At 45.6% G+C, this 18,018-nt stretch overlaps 1 protein-coding gene across 4 annotated transcripts in view; it reads right to left on the bottom strand.

The window, feature by feature from the left end:
* The window catches only part of ACSL5 (acyl-CoA synthetase long chain family member 5), a 52,911-nt gene extending 37,521 nt beyond the window's left edge, over positions 1-15,390 (bottom strand). Inside the window, exons 1-3 of one of the 4 annotated variants that reach the window (XM_054243314.2) lie at positions 15,243-15,390; positions 13,116-13,541; positions 10,644-10,744 (exon numbers count right to left, since the gene is read on the bottom strand). In XM_054243314.2, the coding sequence (XP_054099289.1) occupies positions 10,644-10,744; positions 13,116-13,186 (172 nt within the window). In that variant the 5' untranslated portion in view covers positions 13,187-13,541; positions 15,243-15,390. The remainder of the gene's footprint in view (positions 1-10,643; positions 10,745-13,115; positions 13,542-15,242) is intronic. The other 3 variants (XM_078346491.1, XM_078346492.1, XM_009010281.4) reach the window with 3 other exon arrangements.
* Between the last annotated feature and the right edge of the window lie 2,628 nt (positions 15,391-18,018).

The raw sequence follows: 18,018 nt of genomic DNA, 5'->3' as shown, positions 1-18,018 counted from the left end.
CCCTATTGGCTAAAAGTCATTTTCTTTCAATAGTCTCCATCTTTTAAAATATTGTAATTTTCCTGTGTATATCTTATTCAAACCCTACCCGAAGTCTGTTCCCACCTCAAAGCCTCTGTATTTGCTCTTCTCTTTGCCTGGAACATTTCCCCAGATTGGGAATGGCTGTATATTGTGGATAAGTCAGGCCTCACCTCAAATGTCACTTCCTCGGAGGTTCACTGTTTCTGATCACCTTATTTAGGAATGTCTTTTCCTCTCCAATCAGTGTCATGGACTTTGTGTTCTCTTCTCCATGTTCACTGTTCACGGCAAAATCATCCCAGCTCCTTACTATTCATTGTCCTGACTGAGCTGATTCTCTCTTTGGAACAGGGATTTAAATTTTGTTTACTGCTGTGCCTCCCATGCCTGCACCATGCCTGGCACACAATTAACTTTCAACAAGTGGTTGTGAGCAAATGAACCATTTTCCAGGTCACAATTGTTTATTCCATATACTCTCAGTTAACTTATTTTCCCTGTAGTACAAAGTACTAACACCCCACCCTCAAACTCCCAAATCTTAGATCATAAGAAGTCATTCAGGCCAATCTGGAGAGGATTGCTCCCTAATCTATACTTTTTTAAGGTATTGGATAGGGATGGTGGATGGTGACACAGGTGTATTTCTGACACACATTAAGGACCATTCCAGATCCCTCTACTCCAGGCTTAGAAGAGTTGGAATGAAATTATCTACATTGATTAAGTCATGCAGAAGTCCAGCCAAGAAATAAATCATACCAGGCTAGGAGCGCCTGTAATCCCAGAACTTTGGGGGGCAGAGGTTGGCAGATCACTTGAGCTCAAGAGTTTGAGACCAGACTGGCCAACATGGCAAAACTCCATCTCTACCATAAATATAAAAAATTAGCCATGGGTTGTAGCATGAGCCTGTAGTCTCAACTACTTGGGGGACTGAGATGGGAGATGGCTTGAGCCCAGGAGGTAAAGGTTGCAGTGAGCTTAGATTGTGCCACTGCACTCCAGCCTGGACAATAAAGCCAAAAAAGAAAGAAGGAAGGAAGGAAGAAAAGAAGAAAGAAAGAAAGAAGGAAAGAAAGAAAGAAAGATCAATCTGTTACATCCGGTTTCTGGAAATGTAAGGACAATAAAGGAAATTATCTTTGCTTTTAGGCCTGGAGAACTATTTTTGTGTGTGTGCAATGATAAGATATAAATTGCAATTACAAGCTTTAAAAAAATCTGCCTTCATTAATTTGTATTTAATTGATTTCTGTGTTCTCTTGCAATGTATGGGCTCATTCTATGGTGATAGAAAGCTAATTAAAAAGGAAACCAGCATCTTTGAGTTCTTACACCCAATTAGTTAACACATTTCTTGCATACTAGGAATTTCCTGCTCTCTCCTAGAGACTATGTCAAAAGCCTTTACAACTTGTAATGATTCCAAAGGACCCTGCGTGTGTGTTATTTGGGAGGCTGTATATGAAAGTTTTGCTTTTTGAGCTAGGCTTTCCATTTCTAACTTAGCTTCAAAGTCATTTTTCTTACATTCCTGCGACCCTCAACTTCGGAGACCTCTCTCTGAGTCCCTGACTACATGGTCAGTATTTGTAGACAAGCCTGGAAGTAATAACAAAAGGTCACAATGACATTACAAACCATTAGTATCACGAGCAACCTGGAAAGTTCTGATAAACTTTTCCTTTCTATGCTCTGAACGTGAATCAGATGCATGTTCTGTTACAAGGTCCTTCACCCAATTTCCTCATAGCCCCGGGATGAAGTGTTTTTCAAAAATCTTTTCTTAAACTATTTTACTTTTCTGTATCACAGTAGTTTTCTTCTGCTAGGGAAATGACAGATGACGTGATTTGAGACAATGATTCTGTTTCACAAAACTCAGTCACAGAAAAGCATCATATGGAAAAGGCCCCGTAGATTGTCCCCAAGGGAACTTATTCTCAGCTACCCAAGCTATTTAAAATGATTCAACAATCCAATGGGTCAACATTCAGAACTAAGTTAAAAATCTGCGGTCATATCTCCCACCTTAAAAAAAAAAAAAAACCAAAATTTAAAAAATGAGCTGAGAGGAGAAATTCTAAAAACCCTCTAAGGAAATAAGAGGCAATTAGTACTTTTCAATTTTAAAATTACTGAGATAATTCAGAGGTGGCCAGTTACCAAAATTGGTACACAGAAAGTTAATCGTTTTTCTATATTTTATACACATAACTAATTTAGAAGTCATGAAAAAGATACTATTCACAATAGTATATATAAGGATAAATGTGTAAAACCTATATTTTAAAAGTTCTGATCTGAACCACATAAGAAGGCTAGAAAAATGTCAAGACATACCTGAAATCAAGGGTCCTAACTCCGTGAATGTATCTATACATTTAATGCAACCCTAATACAGACTTTCTTAAAAACTACAATGCTAACTCTAAAGTTCATCCTGAAAAATAAAACTTAACAAAGAATCAAACAATTTTGAAAGATCATAAGAATTGGGTAGGTGGCAGAGAAGTAATCATCACCAAATTTAAATACCTACTATAGAGCTATAGGAGTTTTCTGGCCTGGCAAGGTGGCTCACACCTGAAATCCCAGCACTTTGGGAGACAGTGAATCACTTGAGATCAGCAGTTCAAGAGCAGCCTGGCCAACATGGTAAAACCTCATCTCTAAAATTAGCCATGCCTGGCCATGCCTGGCTAATTTGATGTAAAAATACAAAAATTAGCCAGGCATGGTAGCATGTGCCTATAATCTCAGCTACTCAGAAGGCTGAGGCAGGAGAACTGCTCGAACCCAAGAGGCAGAGGTTGCGGTGAGCGGAGATCACGCAGCTGCACTTCAGCCTGGGCAACAGAGCCAGACTCTGTCTCAAAAAGAAAAAAAAAAAAGAGCTATAAGAGTTTTCTATTGGTCATGAATAGACAAATCTATTTTACAAAATCATCCTGAGACATGCCCAGTAGATGCTATTATCATGTACTAAATTGTATTTCAAATCAAAATAGATTGTTTTTCACTTACAATAAATGTACTGAGACAACTGGCTAGCCATTCAGAGAGAATACATTAAGCTGACTATTCTCTCACTCCTACAACAAAAATAAGTTGAAGATAGGTCAAAGACTTAAGTATAAAGCAATGAAAACCATAAGAAGAAGAGTTGGGGCGAAAAAGTATGAGGATACTTTCTCTTATAATTTGGCATGGGGAAGACTCAAGACAGATCGAACACCTAAAATCAATAAATAGAAATGTTGTCAAGTTTGGTTATATAAAAAGACAAATTTCCCCTGCAGAAAAGATACCAGAGACAAAGACAAAAGCTAAATTGGGAAAAGTATCAAACCCCTCAGACAGGCTGAGAGCTAACTTCTTTAATAAGGAATCCAGATGTCAACAAAAAACAAAATACAATCCAGTAAAACAAAGGCAGAGAGTGTGCCCTAAAGTCCGCAGCAAAACAAACAAGTTACTTAAAATTAGGGAAAGACATTCAGCTTTTCTTCTAATTCTTAAGAATGCAAATTTAAATGACATGTACTTTCCCCGTGCATCAGATTCCAGTGATGAAACCGTTCATTGTGGAAATGTACATTTGGTGCCGTCTCTTAGAGAAGTCCCCATTGCCCTCTACCACAGCATAAAATGTGTGGCCTTTTACCTAGTAGTTCTACTATCAGCTTATCTTGTAGAAAGACATTGGCTCAATAAACTGCATCACAAATGACATGTAAAGGGTAAGAATGTTGGCTCAGACTACTTGGGCTTAAGCTCTGCTTGGTCATTTTCTTTGCGACCTGGGACAGATAATTTAATCCTCTATGGTTTCTCATTTATAAAATCACAATAATGGTATCTCCCTTCTAAAGCTATCACCAGGATTGAAAGAGTTAATGGATATATAAAGTGCTTAGAACCATGCCCGGCACGTGGGTTTAAGAATTAACTATTATATTTATCATCACTAAAGCTATAGAATTGGTTCTAATCCAAAAGCCTAGGAAAGCCTTCCTGGGCAGGAGAATAAAGAAACAAATTACAGAACTCCCCCACAATGGAATTCTGGGCAGGTATTTTTAAAAAGAAAGTCGATTTGTAGGTACTGACATCAAAAGAGCTCATGATGTACCACCAGAGAGAAAGAAAACAGTATTTGGACAGTGTGTACATTATCTTCTCAATTGCAATGAATTATCTATGCATTTATGTTTCTGAAAAGATCACCCATAGATAAAGAGGGATGGAGGTTGGGTGCAGTGGCTCATGCCTATAATCGCAGTACTTTGGGAGGCCGAGGTAGATGTACTACTTGAGCCCAGGAGTTCGAGACCTGTCTGGGGAACATGGTGAGGTCCTGACTCTACAAAAAATATAAAAATTAGCCTGGTGTGGTGGTGCCTGCCTGTAGTCCCAGCTACTTGAGAGCTTGAGGTCTAGGCTGCGGTGAGCTGTAATTACCCTACACTGCACTCCAGCCGGGGCAACAGAGCAAGACCCTGTCTCAAAAACAAAACACAAAACAAGAAGAAGGCAGATGGAAGAGGAGACCTCATGACTGGATTCCTTGAAAGTCTTGGCTACTCCTTCATTCATCCAAAAGCTTCTGGAGGGCTTGGCTATAAATGTGGTGTTTTTCCAGGTGCTGTGGATGTAGCAGGGAAAAGCCTGCCCTCATGAGATTGCATTATACTGGGGAGTTTGACAACAAGCCTGAGCAATAACTAGATTATAAGGTATTATGGAACAATAAAAACCACAACAACAAGAGCAGGGAAAGAGAATTGGGGGTACAGCAGGGGGATTTTTTTTTTTTTTGAGACAGAGTCAGGCTCTATTGCCCAGGTTGGAGTGCAGTGGCACCATTTCGGCTCACTGCAACCTCCGCCTCTTGGGTTCAAGCAAGTCTCATACCTCAGCCTCCAAAGTAGCTGGGATTACAGGCACCCACCACCTTGCCTGGCTAATTTTTGTATTTTTAATAGAGACAAGGTTTTGCCATCTTGGCCAGGCTGGTCTTGAATTCCTGGTCTCAAGTGATCCACCTGCCTCAGCCTCCTAAAGTGCTAGGATTACAGGAGTGAGCCACCGTGCCTGGCTGGGGGATGAATTTTAATTAGGGGGGTTTAGAGTAGTCTCACTGGGAAGGTAACATTTGGTTTGTACTGTTTCCTCTGAAATACGCATGCTTTAAAAAAAATGAACAGGCCGGGCGCGGTGGCTCAAGCCTGTAATCGCAGCACTTTGGGAGGCCGAGACGGGTGGATCACGAGGTCGAGAGATCGAGACCATTCTGGTCAAAATGGTCAAACCCCGTCTCTACTAAAAATACAAAAAATTAGCTGGGCACGGTGGCGCGTGCCTGTAATCCCAGCTACTCAGGAGGCTGAGGCAGGAGAATTGCCTGAACCCAGGAGGCGGAGGTTGCGGTGAGCCGAGATTGCGCCATTGCACTCCAGCCTGGGTAACAAGAGCGAAACTCCGTCTCAAAAAAAAAAAAGAACAACAAAATGAATAGCTCTATTTTAGAAAAGTACTACAGCTCCATTTTAGAAACATTTTACCACCTTGGTTGGTGGCATTTCACATGAATGCTCCTAAGCATACACCTCAGCTTTGTTTCTGCAAGCATGGCTCTCCTACTACCAAAACTACATTCGACACACAGCCTCTTCCAAGCCCTCATGCTGTGTAAAATGTTTGTCAGCCACTGTGTAATCTGGCCAGACAGCAGCTCTGGGGGTGGAAACATTTTTCATTATTTCTCTAGCTGATAAGAAACCAGAGCAAAGGTGGAAGCTGAGTCACAGGGCCAGATGGGCCCCGAAAGTGTGTCTTTCAATATTTATTCCAAGTAGCTGAGAAGGAAGGATGGTCTGAGATCCTGACCTATAGCATGCTGATAACTTCTCAGACACTCATCAGCACCTGGATACTCAGGCCACTGTCTTGCAATAGCCATGGCCCCAGGTGGCTGGGAAGGGCCTTACTTTATCTATTTATGTATTTATTTTGGGACAGAGTCTCACTTTGTTGCTCAGGCTGGAATGCAGTGACATTACCACAGATCACTGCAGCCCCAACCTCCCAGGCTCAGCTCACTGCAACAGGCTTAAGTGATCCTCCCACCTCAGCCTTCCAAGTATCTGAGACCAAAGGTGTGCACCACCACACTTGGCTAATTTTTAAGGTTTTTGTAGTGATGGGGTCTCCCTAAGTTGCCCAGGCTGGCTTTGAACACCTGGGCTCAAACAATGCACCTGCCTCAGACTCCTAAAGTTCTGGGATTATAGGCATGAGCCATGGCACCCAGCAGGGAAGGTCCTTCTTAGCATCTCTGCAGAGATGTGGTGGACAGAGCAGGGAAGCAGCATTACCAAAGGGAGCCCTATTGAAACACCAGGTGGTGGTTAAGTAGTCATTTCCACATCATGGAAAGATTCGATTTGATCGCTTAAATAATTTTTTAAAGATAAGTGATAATAACCTCTCATATCTCTCTTCCAAGCCCAATTGCTAGACTGCATCTAACAGTCCCAATGTATGAGACAGCTGGCAGAGAAAGGGGAAGAGTGTAGGCTTGAGACAGATGTCTGGGACCACAGGCAAGCAATACCATAAATAAATCATTAGGGCATTCGAAGCACATCCGCTGGTGAGATCTTTGCTGCTGAATTGCACAGGAAAAGCTACAGGAGCCAGAGCTCAGAAGGGTTATGAGAGGTGGAGTAGAATTAGTCCTTTCCATGGGTTTGGGTCCCAGTGAGGCTTCCTGTGACTCAGTGGACATCTGTGTGTTAACAGGCCTCACTGTGCTGTGAGCACTTGTGCACGTAGTGACCATCTGCACCTGTGGATTCCACCGCACCAAGCACGGCACCCGAGCCACTGTGGGAAGCCGCTGTGACCAAGCCACCTTCATCTTTTGCTCATCATCAGCATGATTTGAGAGAAAGGCAACTGGCGAGAGTCTGCTGAAGGAAAATGTGCAGTGTTCAATCCCACAAGGAACAGAACGTGCTCCTATGCACCGAGCGGGACAGGGTCAGCGGAATCTTCCTCAGCAGCGCCACAGCCAGGGGCTTCATGCCACAAGCAGGGCAACGCTAAGCAGCCCAACCTGAGTGAGGTCAAGGTTCCCTCATCATGCATGCATTTGGGTATTCATGCACCTACTATGTACCTGGCGGTATGTTTAGGGCAAAAAAGCATGCTCAGAGCTTCTGGTCCAGTAGAGGATAAAGCCAGTTCCCCAGGTAGTCAGGATGCTTTTGAGAGCATTACTCTATGGCATGCACCCCAGCTTTGGCAGTACCTGGTGAGCTGGAGAAGTGTGTGTGTGGCAAGGGATACATTTATCCTCAGCACTTTTAACTTATCTATACTTTTTTTTCTTTTCTGTTTTTTTTTTTTTTTACTTTTTTTTATTTTTTGAGACAGAGTCTCACTCTGTCACCCAGGCTAGAGTGCAGTGACATGATCTCAGCTCACTGCAATCTCCACCTCCCAGGCTCAAGAAATCCTCCTGCCTCAGCCTCCTGAGTAGCTGGGATTACAACAAGCATGCATTGCCACATCCGGCTAATTTTTGTATTTTTAATAGAGGGGGCTTTCATCATGTTGGCCAGACTGTTCTCGAACTCCAATCTCAAGTGATCCACCCGCCTCAGCCTCCCAAAGAGCTGGGATTATAGGCGTGATAATCCCACTGTGCTCAGCCTATACATTTACTCTCAGTAAAGAAAACAAAGATTGTGAACCTGCATGTTCAGCTCTGTGCCATGTGCTGAGGGACAAAAACTTGGCAGATACAGTTCCTGCTATCTGGGTATTTATGAGTCTGTCTAATCCTAGAAACTCTTACAGAATGCTTTAGTGTGTGCAGTGAGCTCACGAGTTTGAGGGAGGAGGGCGCCAGTGCAGATTGGAGCACATTTAAATGGCTGTATGGAATACTAGGGCCTTGAAGATATGTGATCCTCGATACCCTGGCTTTATTGCCAAATTGTCTCTTTTCCAGGGGCACAGATAATGATCTGGCCAGACATCATGGCCCATCCCTATAATCTCAACACTTTGGGAGGCTGAGGCTGGAGGATCGTTTGAGGTCAGAAGTTCGAGACTAGCCTGGGAAACATAGTGGGGCCCCCATCTTTACAAAAAATAAAAAAATTAACTGGGCATGCCTGTAGTCCCAGCTACTTAGGAGAATGAGGTGGGTGGATTGCTTGAGCCTGGGAGGTCTAGGTTGTAGTAAGCCATGATCCCACCACTGCACTCCAGGCTCGATGTGCAGAGTGACAAGAGACTCTGTCTAAAAAAAAAAAGGATGACAATTATACCAATGATGTCTAGTAAGACCTCAACTATGATTCCAGCCAGCAGCCCTGCCACCAACCATCTTTCGCAACTGTTGTCTGTGTCTGTCTATCTACTTTCTTCATGGAGAGACCAATCATCGCATTAGATTGGATGGAGCCAAGTGGAAATAGAGAAGGGGAATGCCCAGGTGTGCTAGAGGCAGTAAAGTGGGACAAGTGGGACATTTAAAGGAGGGAAATGGTGAAGAGGGATTTCTGCTGGAGGTGGAGGGTCCATCTTTAGTTAAAAGGGGAAAAAGAAAGAGAAAGGTCTCCAAGGATGAATGAGATGGTGTGTGGGGTCCAGTGCCAAGACTGCACCACTGGAGTCATTCCCTTCACACACTCCAGAGAGCCTGGGTGGGGCTGGGTATTGGCCACTTGAGCTGAGTAGCATTTATTAGAAGAACTCATACTAGGTCAAATACCAAGGGCTTCTGAAGTCAGTTCATTCAGATAGTGTAGGATAGTTGAGTCACCCACAGGATGTGACTCCAGAAGTGACAAATCCCACAGGAGCTCAGGTTCATAGAGTCAACCTTGATTCACCACTGGGCTTTAAGCAAGTCACAGTTCAAATCCCAACCCCAGGACAACTTTTGTCACTAACACCCCCAAAGGGCATCGCAGGCCTGCTGCTGACCAAGTGAATTTTGAGAGACCTGGGATAAGAGGAAGCAGTATCAGAAGTCTACTGCATCTGATAAGGGGGTCTGTAGAAAGATAGGCTGGACAAAGTGCTCAGACCCTGTTACTGGTGCCAGGGTGAGGCAAGAGGTTGGGAAAGAGGCCTTCCTGCCTTGGTTCTCTGCAGACTCAGCCCTTGCACTGCTGTTCCAACCAGGGGTCAACAGGTTCAGAGTACAGACCATGAGCTTTATTGCCAATGGCATCATTTCCAGGGACAAACCTTCAAGGCCATGCCCTTACAGGTATCACAGCAACAGTTCCACACTACATGTGTAGCCCTGGGGCTGTTACTTAAAGCCACTGAGCATTGGTTCCCACCACGGCACACAGAAGAAGCAGGTGAAAAATTCTACTTAAAGGAGACGCTGTGTGTAGAACTGCTGGTATGCTGTCAGGCGCATGGGAAGTCCTCCATCAAGTCTAGCTCCCTTTTCCTCAGTTTTCACATCCCTGCCAATATCAGATGTTCTATTATGAGACATTCCAAAAGAGAAGAGATGATCACGGTCTTGTATGATTACTGCCCCTCCACTTCTGTGCAAAGGTCTTAACAAGCCCTTCTTTCTTTCCTTCCTTCCTTCCTCCCTCCCTCCCTCCCTCCCTCCCTCCCTTCCTTCCTTCCTTCCTTCTCTCCTTTCTTTCTTTTCTTCCTTCCTTCCTTCCTTTCTTTTCTTTATTTTTTTTTTTTTTGAGATGGAGTTTCACTCTTGTTGCCCAGGCTGGAGTGCAATGGCACAATCTCAGCTCACTGCAACCTCTGCCTCCCAGGTTCAAGCGATTCTCATGCCTTAGCCTCCCCAGTATCTGGGATTACAGGTGGCTATCACCACACCCAGATAATTTCTCTATTTTCAGTAAAAATGGAGTTTTACCATGTTGGCCAGTCTGGTTTCAAACTTCTGACTTCAGGTGATCTGCATGCCTCAGCCTCCCAAAGTGCTGGGATTACAGGCATTAGCCACTGCTCTTGGCCAACAAGCCCTCATTTCTATTTAAACAGAGTGCTTCTAGTTGTAGGAGCCATGGCCCGTCTCCAACCTTGCTGTTCCCCAGCCCCCACATTCTCAACTTCAGCCACTCACAATCTCACAACTCTTAGAATAGAATGACTCATGAAGACTGGGAAATCTAACAGCTCCCCTAAAGAAAGCTGATATATTATAGCCTGACCACAGCAGCGCATGGGCTGTCTGACCTTCCAAACACCAAATCTCATATAGTTATTCAAACAATGAGTTGAGAACCTAAGAAGTGTCAGGGCCCTGCGCCAGGGGGAAGAGCTGGTGAGAGAGTTCCTTTCTGATCTCAGGATGTGTGGACACATAGGGGAGAAACAAACCCAGATGCATTTCCAGCAGAACGTGATAAGCAATGATGGCTGAACTCACGGCTGCTGGGGTTGCCTCGCTCTTGCCAGGTACTGCCAGGCACAAGAGTCAGTTCTGGCTGTACTCCACCTGAGGGTCTGCTCATCTGCTAAGGAGAGACGGACGGGAGCAGACACTGTATTCCTGGTTTCTAAGAAGTTGGCAAATCCTGTAGGCCAGGCGTACTGTCTCATACCTGTAATCCCGGCACTTTGGGAGGTCCAGGCAGGCGGATCACTTGAGGTCAGGAGTTCTAGACCAGACCACCTTGGCCAACATGGTGAAACTCTCTCTCTACTAAAAATATAAAAATTAGTCGGGCGGGGTGGCGCATGCCTGTAATCCCAGCTACTTGGGAGGCTGAGGCAGGAGAAGCCCTTGAACCAAGGAGGTGAAGGTTGCAATGAGTAGCGATCTCGCCACTGTACTTCAGCCTGGAAGCCTGGGTGACAGAGCAAGCCTCCTTCTCAAAAAAAAGAGTACCTACTATTTGCGGGATCTTCCCTCTTTCCATTAATTCCTCTCTCCTTCCTCCACCCCCAGCCTCCTTGCAGTATCTGTGGTCTCACTGTATGTGGGACGCTTAGGTATGTAATGACACACTGATATTGTTGTTGGTGTCTTTGCCCTCAAGAAATTATAATATAGCTTGGGAGAGACTATTTTAGGTCAGGACCTAGCCAAATGCTTGGCTGAAACATTCTATTTGGTCTGGATTACAAGGTGGTTTTTTGTGTGTGTTTTTTGCTCTGTCACCTAGGCTGGAGTGTAGTGGTGCGATCTCAGCTCACTGCAACCTCCACCTCCCAGGTTCAAGCAATTTACCTGCCTGAGCCTCCGGAGTAGCTGGGACTACAGGCCTGTACCGCCACACTGGCTAATTTTTGTATTTTTAGTAGAGATGGAGTTTCACCATGTTGGCCAGATGGTCTTTATCTCTTGACTTCATGGTCCGCATGCCTGGGCCTCCCAAAGTGCTGGGATTACAGGTGTGAGCCACCGAGCCTGGCCATGTGGTTTTTTTTTAAATAATTAAATTTGAATGCATTTATCTGGGGTACGCCTACTCTGAATTTTTTCTATATTAGCGTCTTATCCCACACCATCTACTTTACTTCCCTATATTCCCTGCCTGTCCTATAAGCATTTGCACTTATACTTCTTGTTTTATTTAGGTTTTTGTTCCTTTTATTATGCCAAATACACAAGAGATGCCTACAAAGTTTACATCATGTCTCTTTCAAGACATGTCCTGTGTGTACCTTGAATACTGATCAGTCGGAGGGGACCACCACAGAGTGACTCCATATCAGAATATGGAGAAAAATAAACAAAACCAATTACTCTGGCTGGGTGTGGTGGTTCACACATGTAATCCCTGCACTTTGGGAGGTGGAGGCTGGTGGATCACAAGGTCAAGAGATCTAAACCATCCTGGCCAACATGGTGAAAGCCCATCTCTATTAAAAATTTAAAAATTAGCTGGGCATGGTGGCGCGTGCCTGTAGTCCCAGCTACTCTGGAGGCTGAGGCAGGAGAATCACTTGAACCTGGGAGGCGGAGGTTATAGTGAGCCGAGATCACGCCACTACACTCCAGCCTGAGCGACAGAGTGAGACTCCGTGTTAAAACAAAATAAAAAAAAACAAAAAAGTGAAACCCAATTACTCCCTTGTTTTTTTTTTTTTAAAGTCAATTTTTAATTTTTGTTTGTTGTTTTTGAGACAATGTCTCACTCTGTTGCCCAGGCTGGAGTGCAGTGGCACGATCTCAGCTCACTGCAACCTCTGCCTCTCAGGTTCAAGCAATTCTTCTGCCTCAGCCTCCTGAGTTCCTGGGATTACAGGCATGCACCACCATGCCTGGCTAATTTTTGTATTTTTAGTAGAGACGGGTTACCACATTGGCCACGATGGTCTCTAACTCCTGACTTCAGGTGATCCACCTGCCTCGGCCTCCCAAAGTGCTGAGATTACAGGCGTGAGCCACTGTGGCTGGCCTTAATGTTATTTTTTAAGATCCTGCCTCTGATATAGAATACCAATCCCCTGCACATTGAAGCTGTAGATTCAATTCTACTTTTCAGACCACCAAAAAATGGTCGATATCTCAGAAGGCACCAAGCCCCAGCAGTAGAGTCCCATTCTAGTGCTTACTCCCTGAGGGTCTTTGAAGTTCATCTTAGGACCCTCAGGGAGGGGGCACTGGGAAGGAAGTACTTAGGAATTAAGCAGCACCTGAGGCTTAACCGCTGGCCCTACCCCATAAAATATATCCAGCTTCATTCATCTGTCTCTCCCACCCCATTAGTTTCATTCCTCAGTCTTGTCCAATATAAAAATTGAGGGCAAACCCCCAGCCCACCTCAGGGGAGTTCAGACCAATAAAAAGAGGTCTCTGTTGTGGTTCACCTCCCCCAAGAGAGGCAGGAGAAGGAAAGTGTGGCCCATGCATGCCCCATATCCCTCCTTCCTATTGCCCCTCCTGACACGGGGTCTGAAGGCAAGCCGGAGACCAGCAGGGAGAGAGCATGGTGTGCCCATGGAACACAGCCAGCCCTCGATTCTAAGTCACTTCACAGAGGTCGGGGGTCAGGATGCCCCCTTGGCCCTTGTCACACCCTCGCAAGACCCACTTGCTGAATAACACCCCCGGATGGTTCCCTTACCCTGGGAGGGAGCCGCATCTCTCAGTGCTTCTAGAGAACGGGGCTTCCTGGCTCCGAGTTCTTCCTGGCATACAACTCCCTGCCCTTCTTCCCTCACTCCCCGTTCCTCCAGAGACAGGGTGGCTTCGGAGCGTCCATGTAGGCAGAAGGGCAGTCCAGAGCGTCCCCAGTTCTGCCCCGCTCTGAGCTGTCCCGAGTCACGCCATGTCAGGCTTTCTAACGTGCTCGGGGACTTCACTTCCTGGTTTGCTTTTTTTTTTTTTTCCACAACTGAAAGTGGAAGTGTTCTGAGCAGAAGGGGAGAAGCCGCCAAAGCTACCCGGGCTCGGTGTCAAAGTCTTTTATCCCAGCCCCTAAAGGGCCGATCCGAATGCCAGCTTCATCCACACAATTCACCCCATCCTCCTGTGGCCAACCACCTTTCAACTAAGAGGAAAAAAAAAAACAAACTGAAATGACTTAGCAGCATCACAGAGGCAGAGGCGACGCTGTTCCCTGCTGGACTGATTTGGAGGACAGGCATGTCTGGCTAGAGGCACCTCAGCCCTCAGATCCATCCAAAGACCTTCTACCCCTCTCTCCAGCCCCCTAGAGCTGCCTGTCTCAGTCCCTGAAGCAATTTTGACAAAGCCAGTCAGGAACGACAGGACAGTGAGCTGATGGATTGGCATGATTCCTTTCCCTCTGACACATTCACTCTTCAAAACTTAACTTAAAAATCGATTCTGCCACCTTGGTCACCCCCAGTGTACCAGGACCTGTGTTAGTCTCATTTGATCCGCCTAAGGCTGTGGACGCAGAGGGGCCCTGGAGCTGCCAGTCTCAGATTAGGAAACAGAAATAACCAATGTTCCTGCCCCTTCTCCACCTCTCAGATGCCTCAGAATTAAGTGGCACTTTCCCCAGCCTCGATCCCCCACCGAAGCTCACAGGAAGTTTAGCCTGAGCCTGGCTCCTTGCTGGAGCTAGATTAGGGTTCATTCTTTCTACAGAGCAGGTCTTAAAAGCCTTCAACTAAGGAAGCAAGGGTGAGCCATGCCACAATCTCGGAGAACACAAGAGCTGAGCCCTTCCTTGGCCCAGGGGGAGCCAGCTTAGGACGTGGGGGAAAGATGGCCTGGAAGGCGAAGGGGAGCCTGCGGTGTTCCATCCTCTGGCTCATCTCACGGCTGGATGAGCGCTTGGCTTTTGCTTAGTTTCAGGAATTCAGCTCCCCAAGAGGCAACTTCCTCCAGAGGCGAGCAGAGGATGGTAGAGCGGGTGTCACATCTCAGCCAGGCTCATGTCCCTGGGCCCTTCACTGGGTGCTCTTTACCTTCAGGGCTCAGGGCCAGGAGAAGACAAGGCTTTATTTTTTTCTAACTGGTCTCTTCCAATAAAAATGCTCAAGTTCAGGAAGGTTGGGTCATTCTAAAGGCCCATCAGAGTTGTATTCCTATCAATCCTCTGTGCACATGAGTGACACCCTCAGGATTTTAGGGGGTAACTGAAAATTACGGCAATCCACAAGAATTCTGTATTGTTGAGCAGGCTATGGAAACTGACCAATCAAGACTCAGATTCTAGCCACACCACCTCCGAGCTACGTAGCTTAGGCCATGCTGTTTGATAACCTGGAGATGCACTATGCATCTGTGAAATGGGAGTGATACCACCTGCCTGAGAGGATGAGCCACACCAATGAAGTAGCAAACATCATCTACCCAGAACAGTCCCCAGTCCCTGAGTATCTGCTGATTCCCTTTCCCTTCTCTCTTCCAAATGGAACTCTCTGCCCTCAGCAGCTGAAGGATGGTCCTTCTAACTACACTGAGACAGAGATTTCTTAATGGAAGATGAAGTAGACTCACATCCTGGCTTTGTGTGCTTTAGAACACTTAGTGAAATCAGTGTTCCCTTCCAATTCCCTCCCCAACTCATATGTCTCCACTCCCTTTCCAATTGATTTTTTTTTCTTTGCCTCCCACGTAAGTCAGCCGAGATTATTACTCAACTAAATGTAATTTCATCTCCTAAAAGAGCCTTAGGCTGAGCATAACACATGCCACCTTCTTTCCCCATACCACCCCATCCCCACTATCTCACAGATACATTCAATATAGAGCAGGGAGTATTATCACAGCTTACCGTGGAAGAAAGCTCTCACTTCCTGCGTCCAGGAAGTGCTCCCCTCGCAGCTGGCTGTATTAGTTCAGCAGCATTCAGGCACTTCTACTCATTCCGCAACTCCCGGGACTGGGACACACCTGAAGCTACTGTGTACTGTCCTGAGAGTGGCCAACACGTTCCCTTGCAACCTTTGAACCTGTCGCAATAGAAGTTCAAAGGTAGAAGTTACCTGTTGAAACACTCGTAGTAACCTCTGACAGTAAGAAATGCAGTGTTCAACAAAAGATTAAAACAAGAGATTGTTATGCAATGGGCTTAAGAGGGAAAAAAAAAAAAATAGACAGCCCTCAGCTCAGAAAGCGAATGCTTAACAAGAGAAACCTTTGATAAAGCTCTACCTCAGGGGAAGGGGAAGGGACAGACAGGGCTTTGCATCTTCCCTTGGGACACAACCCTTGAGATTGTGATAAGAAGAGAAAGGTCTAGATCACTAGAGGAAAAAGGGCTTCTTGGGGTCAGAGTGAGAGAAAAATGAGAAGCCACTTTAATTGGCTCAAGCTATAACCTCAAGATTCAGACTAAGCAGAGGTGTGCATTTGGAGATAAGCTGTCTTCTAGAAGGGACCACTGTCCCCTTCAGAATTAGAACGTCTCCAAGAGAACCAAATAATTCAAATCAGTCTACAGTGTAAAGTCTAGGCTGAGAGACAAGTCTAGGAGGGTTGTATTCAAGATTAGGAATCCTGAACACAGTCTGCAGCACACACCGTCTAGCAAGGCACTCGAACAAGAAGCATTGCTACTGCATCACGGCTCGGCCATCCTAATCCTACTCTCTGTTTCCTTTTTTTTTTTGGAGATGGAGTCTCACTCTGTCACCCAGGCTGGAGTGCAGTAGTGCAATCTCAGCTTACCTCAACCTCTGCTTCCCGGGTTCAAGCAATTCTCCTGCCTCAGTCTCCTGAGTAGCTGGGATTATAGGCATACGTCATGATACCTGGCTAATTTTTTTTTAAATTTATTTTTAGCAGAGACAGCGTTTCTCCATGTTGGCCAGACTGGTCTCCAACTCCTGACTTCAAGTGATCTGCCTGCCTCGGCCTCCCAAAGTGCTGGGATTATGGACATGAGCCACTGCACCTGGCCTCTCTTTCCATTTTGAAGTTCTCTAGTCACCATTCTCGATTCCAAGATCATTAAGACTGCAAGGTATCATTACTAAACAAAAACAATGTGTAGAAATGAAGAAGCCCTGAGACTGTGTATGACCTCTATTGTATAGGAGAATACAGTAGAGGTCATACACAATGAGGCCTTCTCAGGTGAAAGAAGGTTCCCGAAATCATACAACCACTTGGTCAGGACAGCACCTGACTCAGAGTCACCAGAAATCCCTGCAGTGCCTTGGCCCCTATGCTGTCCCATTGATCTGTGTGTGCTTAGCTACCAGCAGACCTTAGATCCTTGAAAGCTTTCTATGCATCCAGTTTGCAGAAATTCAGGGAAATGCTGTATTAGGTTTCTTCTCCCAGTATTTGGTCAGGTGGCCAATATAAAAATCAGAAGCTAATACCCCTTCCTGTTGACTCTTGTGTGGAGGAGAGACTAGCATATTAACAGAAATCTTCTCAGGTCAGAGTCTCATGTGCATTAACTTTTTTTTTTTTTGAGACAGTCTCACTCTGTTGCACAGACTGGAGTGCAGTGGTTCGATCTTGGCTCACTGCAACCTCTGTTTCCCAGGTTTAAGCGATTTTCCTGCCTTAATCTCATAGGAGGGACTATAGACATGTGTCACCATGCCCGGCTAATTTTTGCATTGTGGTAGAGATGGGGTTTCACCATGTTGGCCAGGCTGCTCTTGAACTTCTGACCTGAAGTGATCCACCCACCTTAGCCTCCCAAAGTGCTGGAATTACAGGTGTGAGCCATTGCACCTGGTCTTTTTATTTATTTATTTATTTTTATGACAGGGTCTCACTCTTGTCGCTCAGGCTGGAGTGCAGTGGCAACATCATAACTCACTGCAGCCTTGACTTCTTGGGCTCAGGTAATCCTCCTACCTCAGCCTCCTGAGCAGCTAGGACTAGGGGTCAGTGCTACCACATAATTTAGGTGACAGTCTTCTCTCCAGCCACCCACCTTTGCTGAGTCACAGTGGCCTGGATTCTTCAACACACAGAATATTTCTTTTTCTGAGACATATCTCAGGTCTGATCTGTCACCCAGGCTAGATTAGAGTGCAGTGGCGCGATCTCAGCTCACTGCAACTGTCGCCTTCCGGGCTCACTAATTTTTAGTTTTAGTAGAGATGGGTTTTAAGATGTTGCCCAGGCTGGTCTCTAACTCCTGGGCTCAAATCCTCCACCCACCACGGCCTCTTAAAATGCTAGGATTACAGGCATGGGACTCTGCACCCAATTTGTTTTATTAACTCTTCTTTTTTTGAGAGATGCAGTTTTGTTCTGTCCCCCAAGCTGGAGTGCAGTGGTACGATCTTGGCTCACTACAACCTCCGACATCTGGGTTCAAGTGATTCTCCTGCTTCAGCCTCCTGAGTAGCTGGGACTGCAGGAGGGTGCCACCATGCCTGGCTAAGTTTTGTATTTTTTTAGTAGTGATGGGATTTCACTATATGATGGCCAGGCTGGTCTCAAATTCCTGACTTCAGGTGATCTGCCGGCCTTGGCCTCCCAAGGTGCTGGGATTACAGGCATGAGCCACAGTGCCCAGCCTGTTTATTAACTCTTGAAAGTCACTTTTTTTTCTACAGAGTCTTAGTTCTTCCTTAGTA

Source organism: Callithrix jacchus, chromosome 12 (assembly GCF_049354715.1).
Source record: "Callithrix jacchus isolate 240 chromosome 12, calJac240_pri, whole genome shotgun sequence".
NCBI lineage: Eukaryota > Metazoa > Chordata > Mammalia > Primates > Cebidae > Callithrix > Callithrix jacchus.
This window is presented reverse-complemented; position numbering and strand designations above follow the sequence as displayed.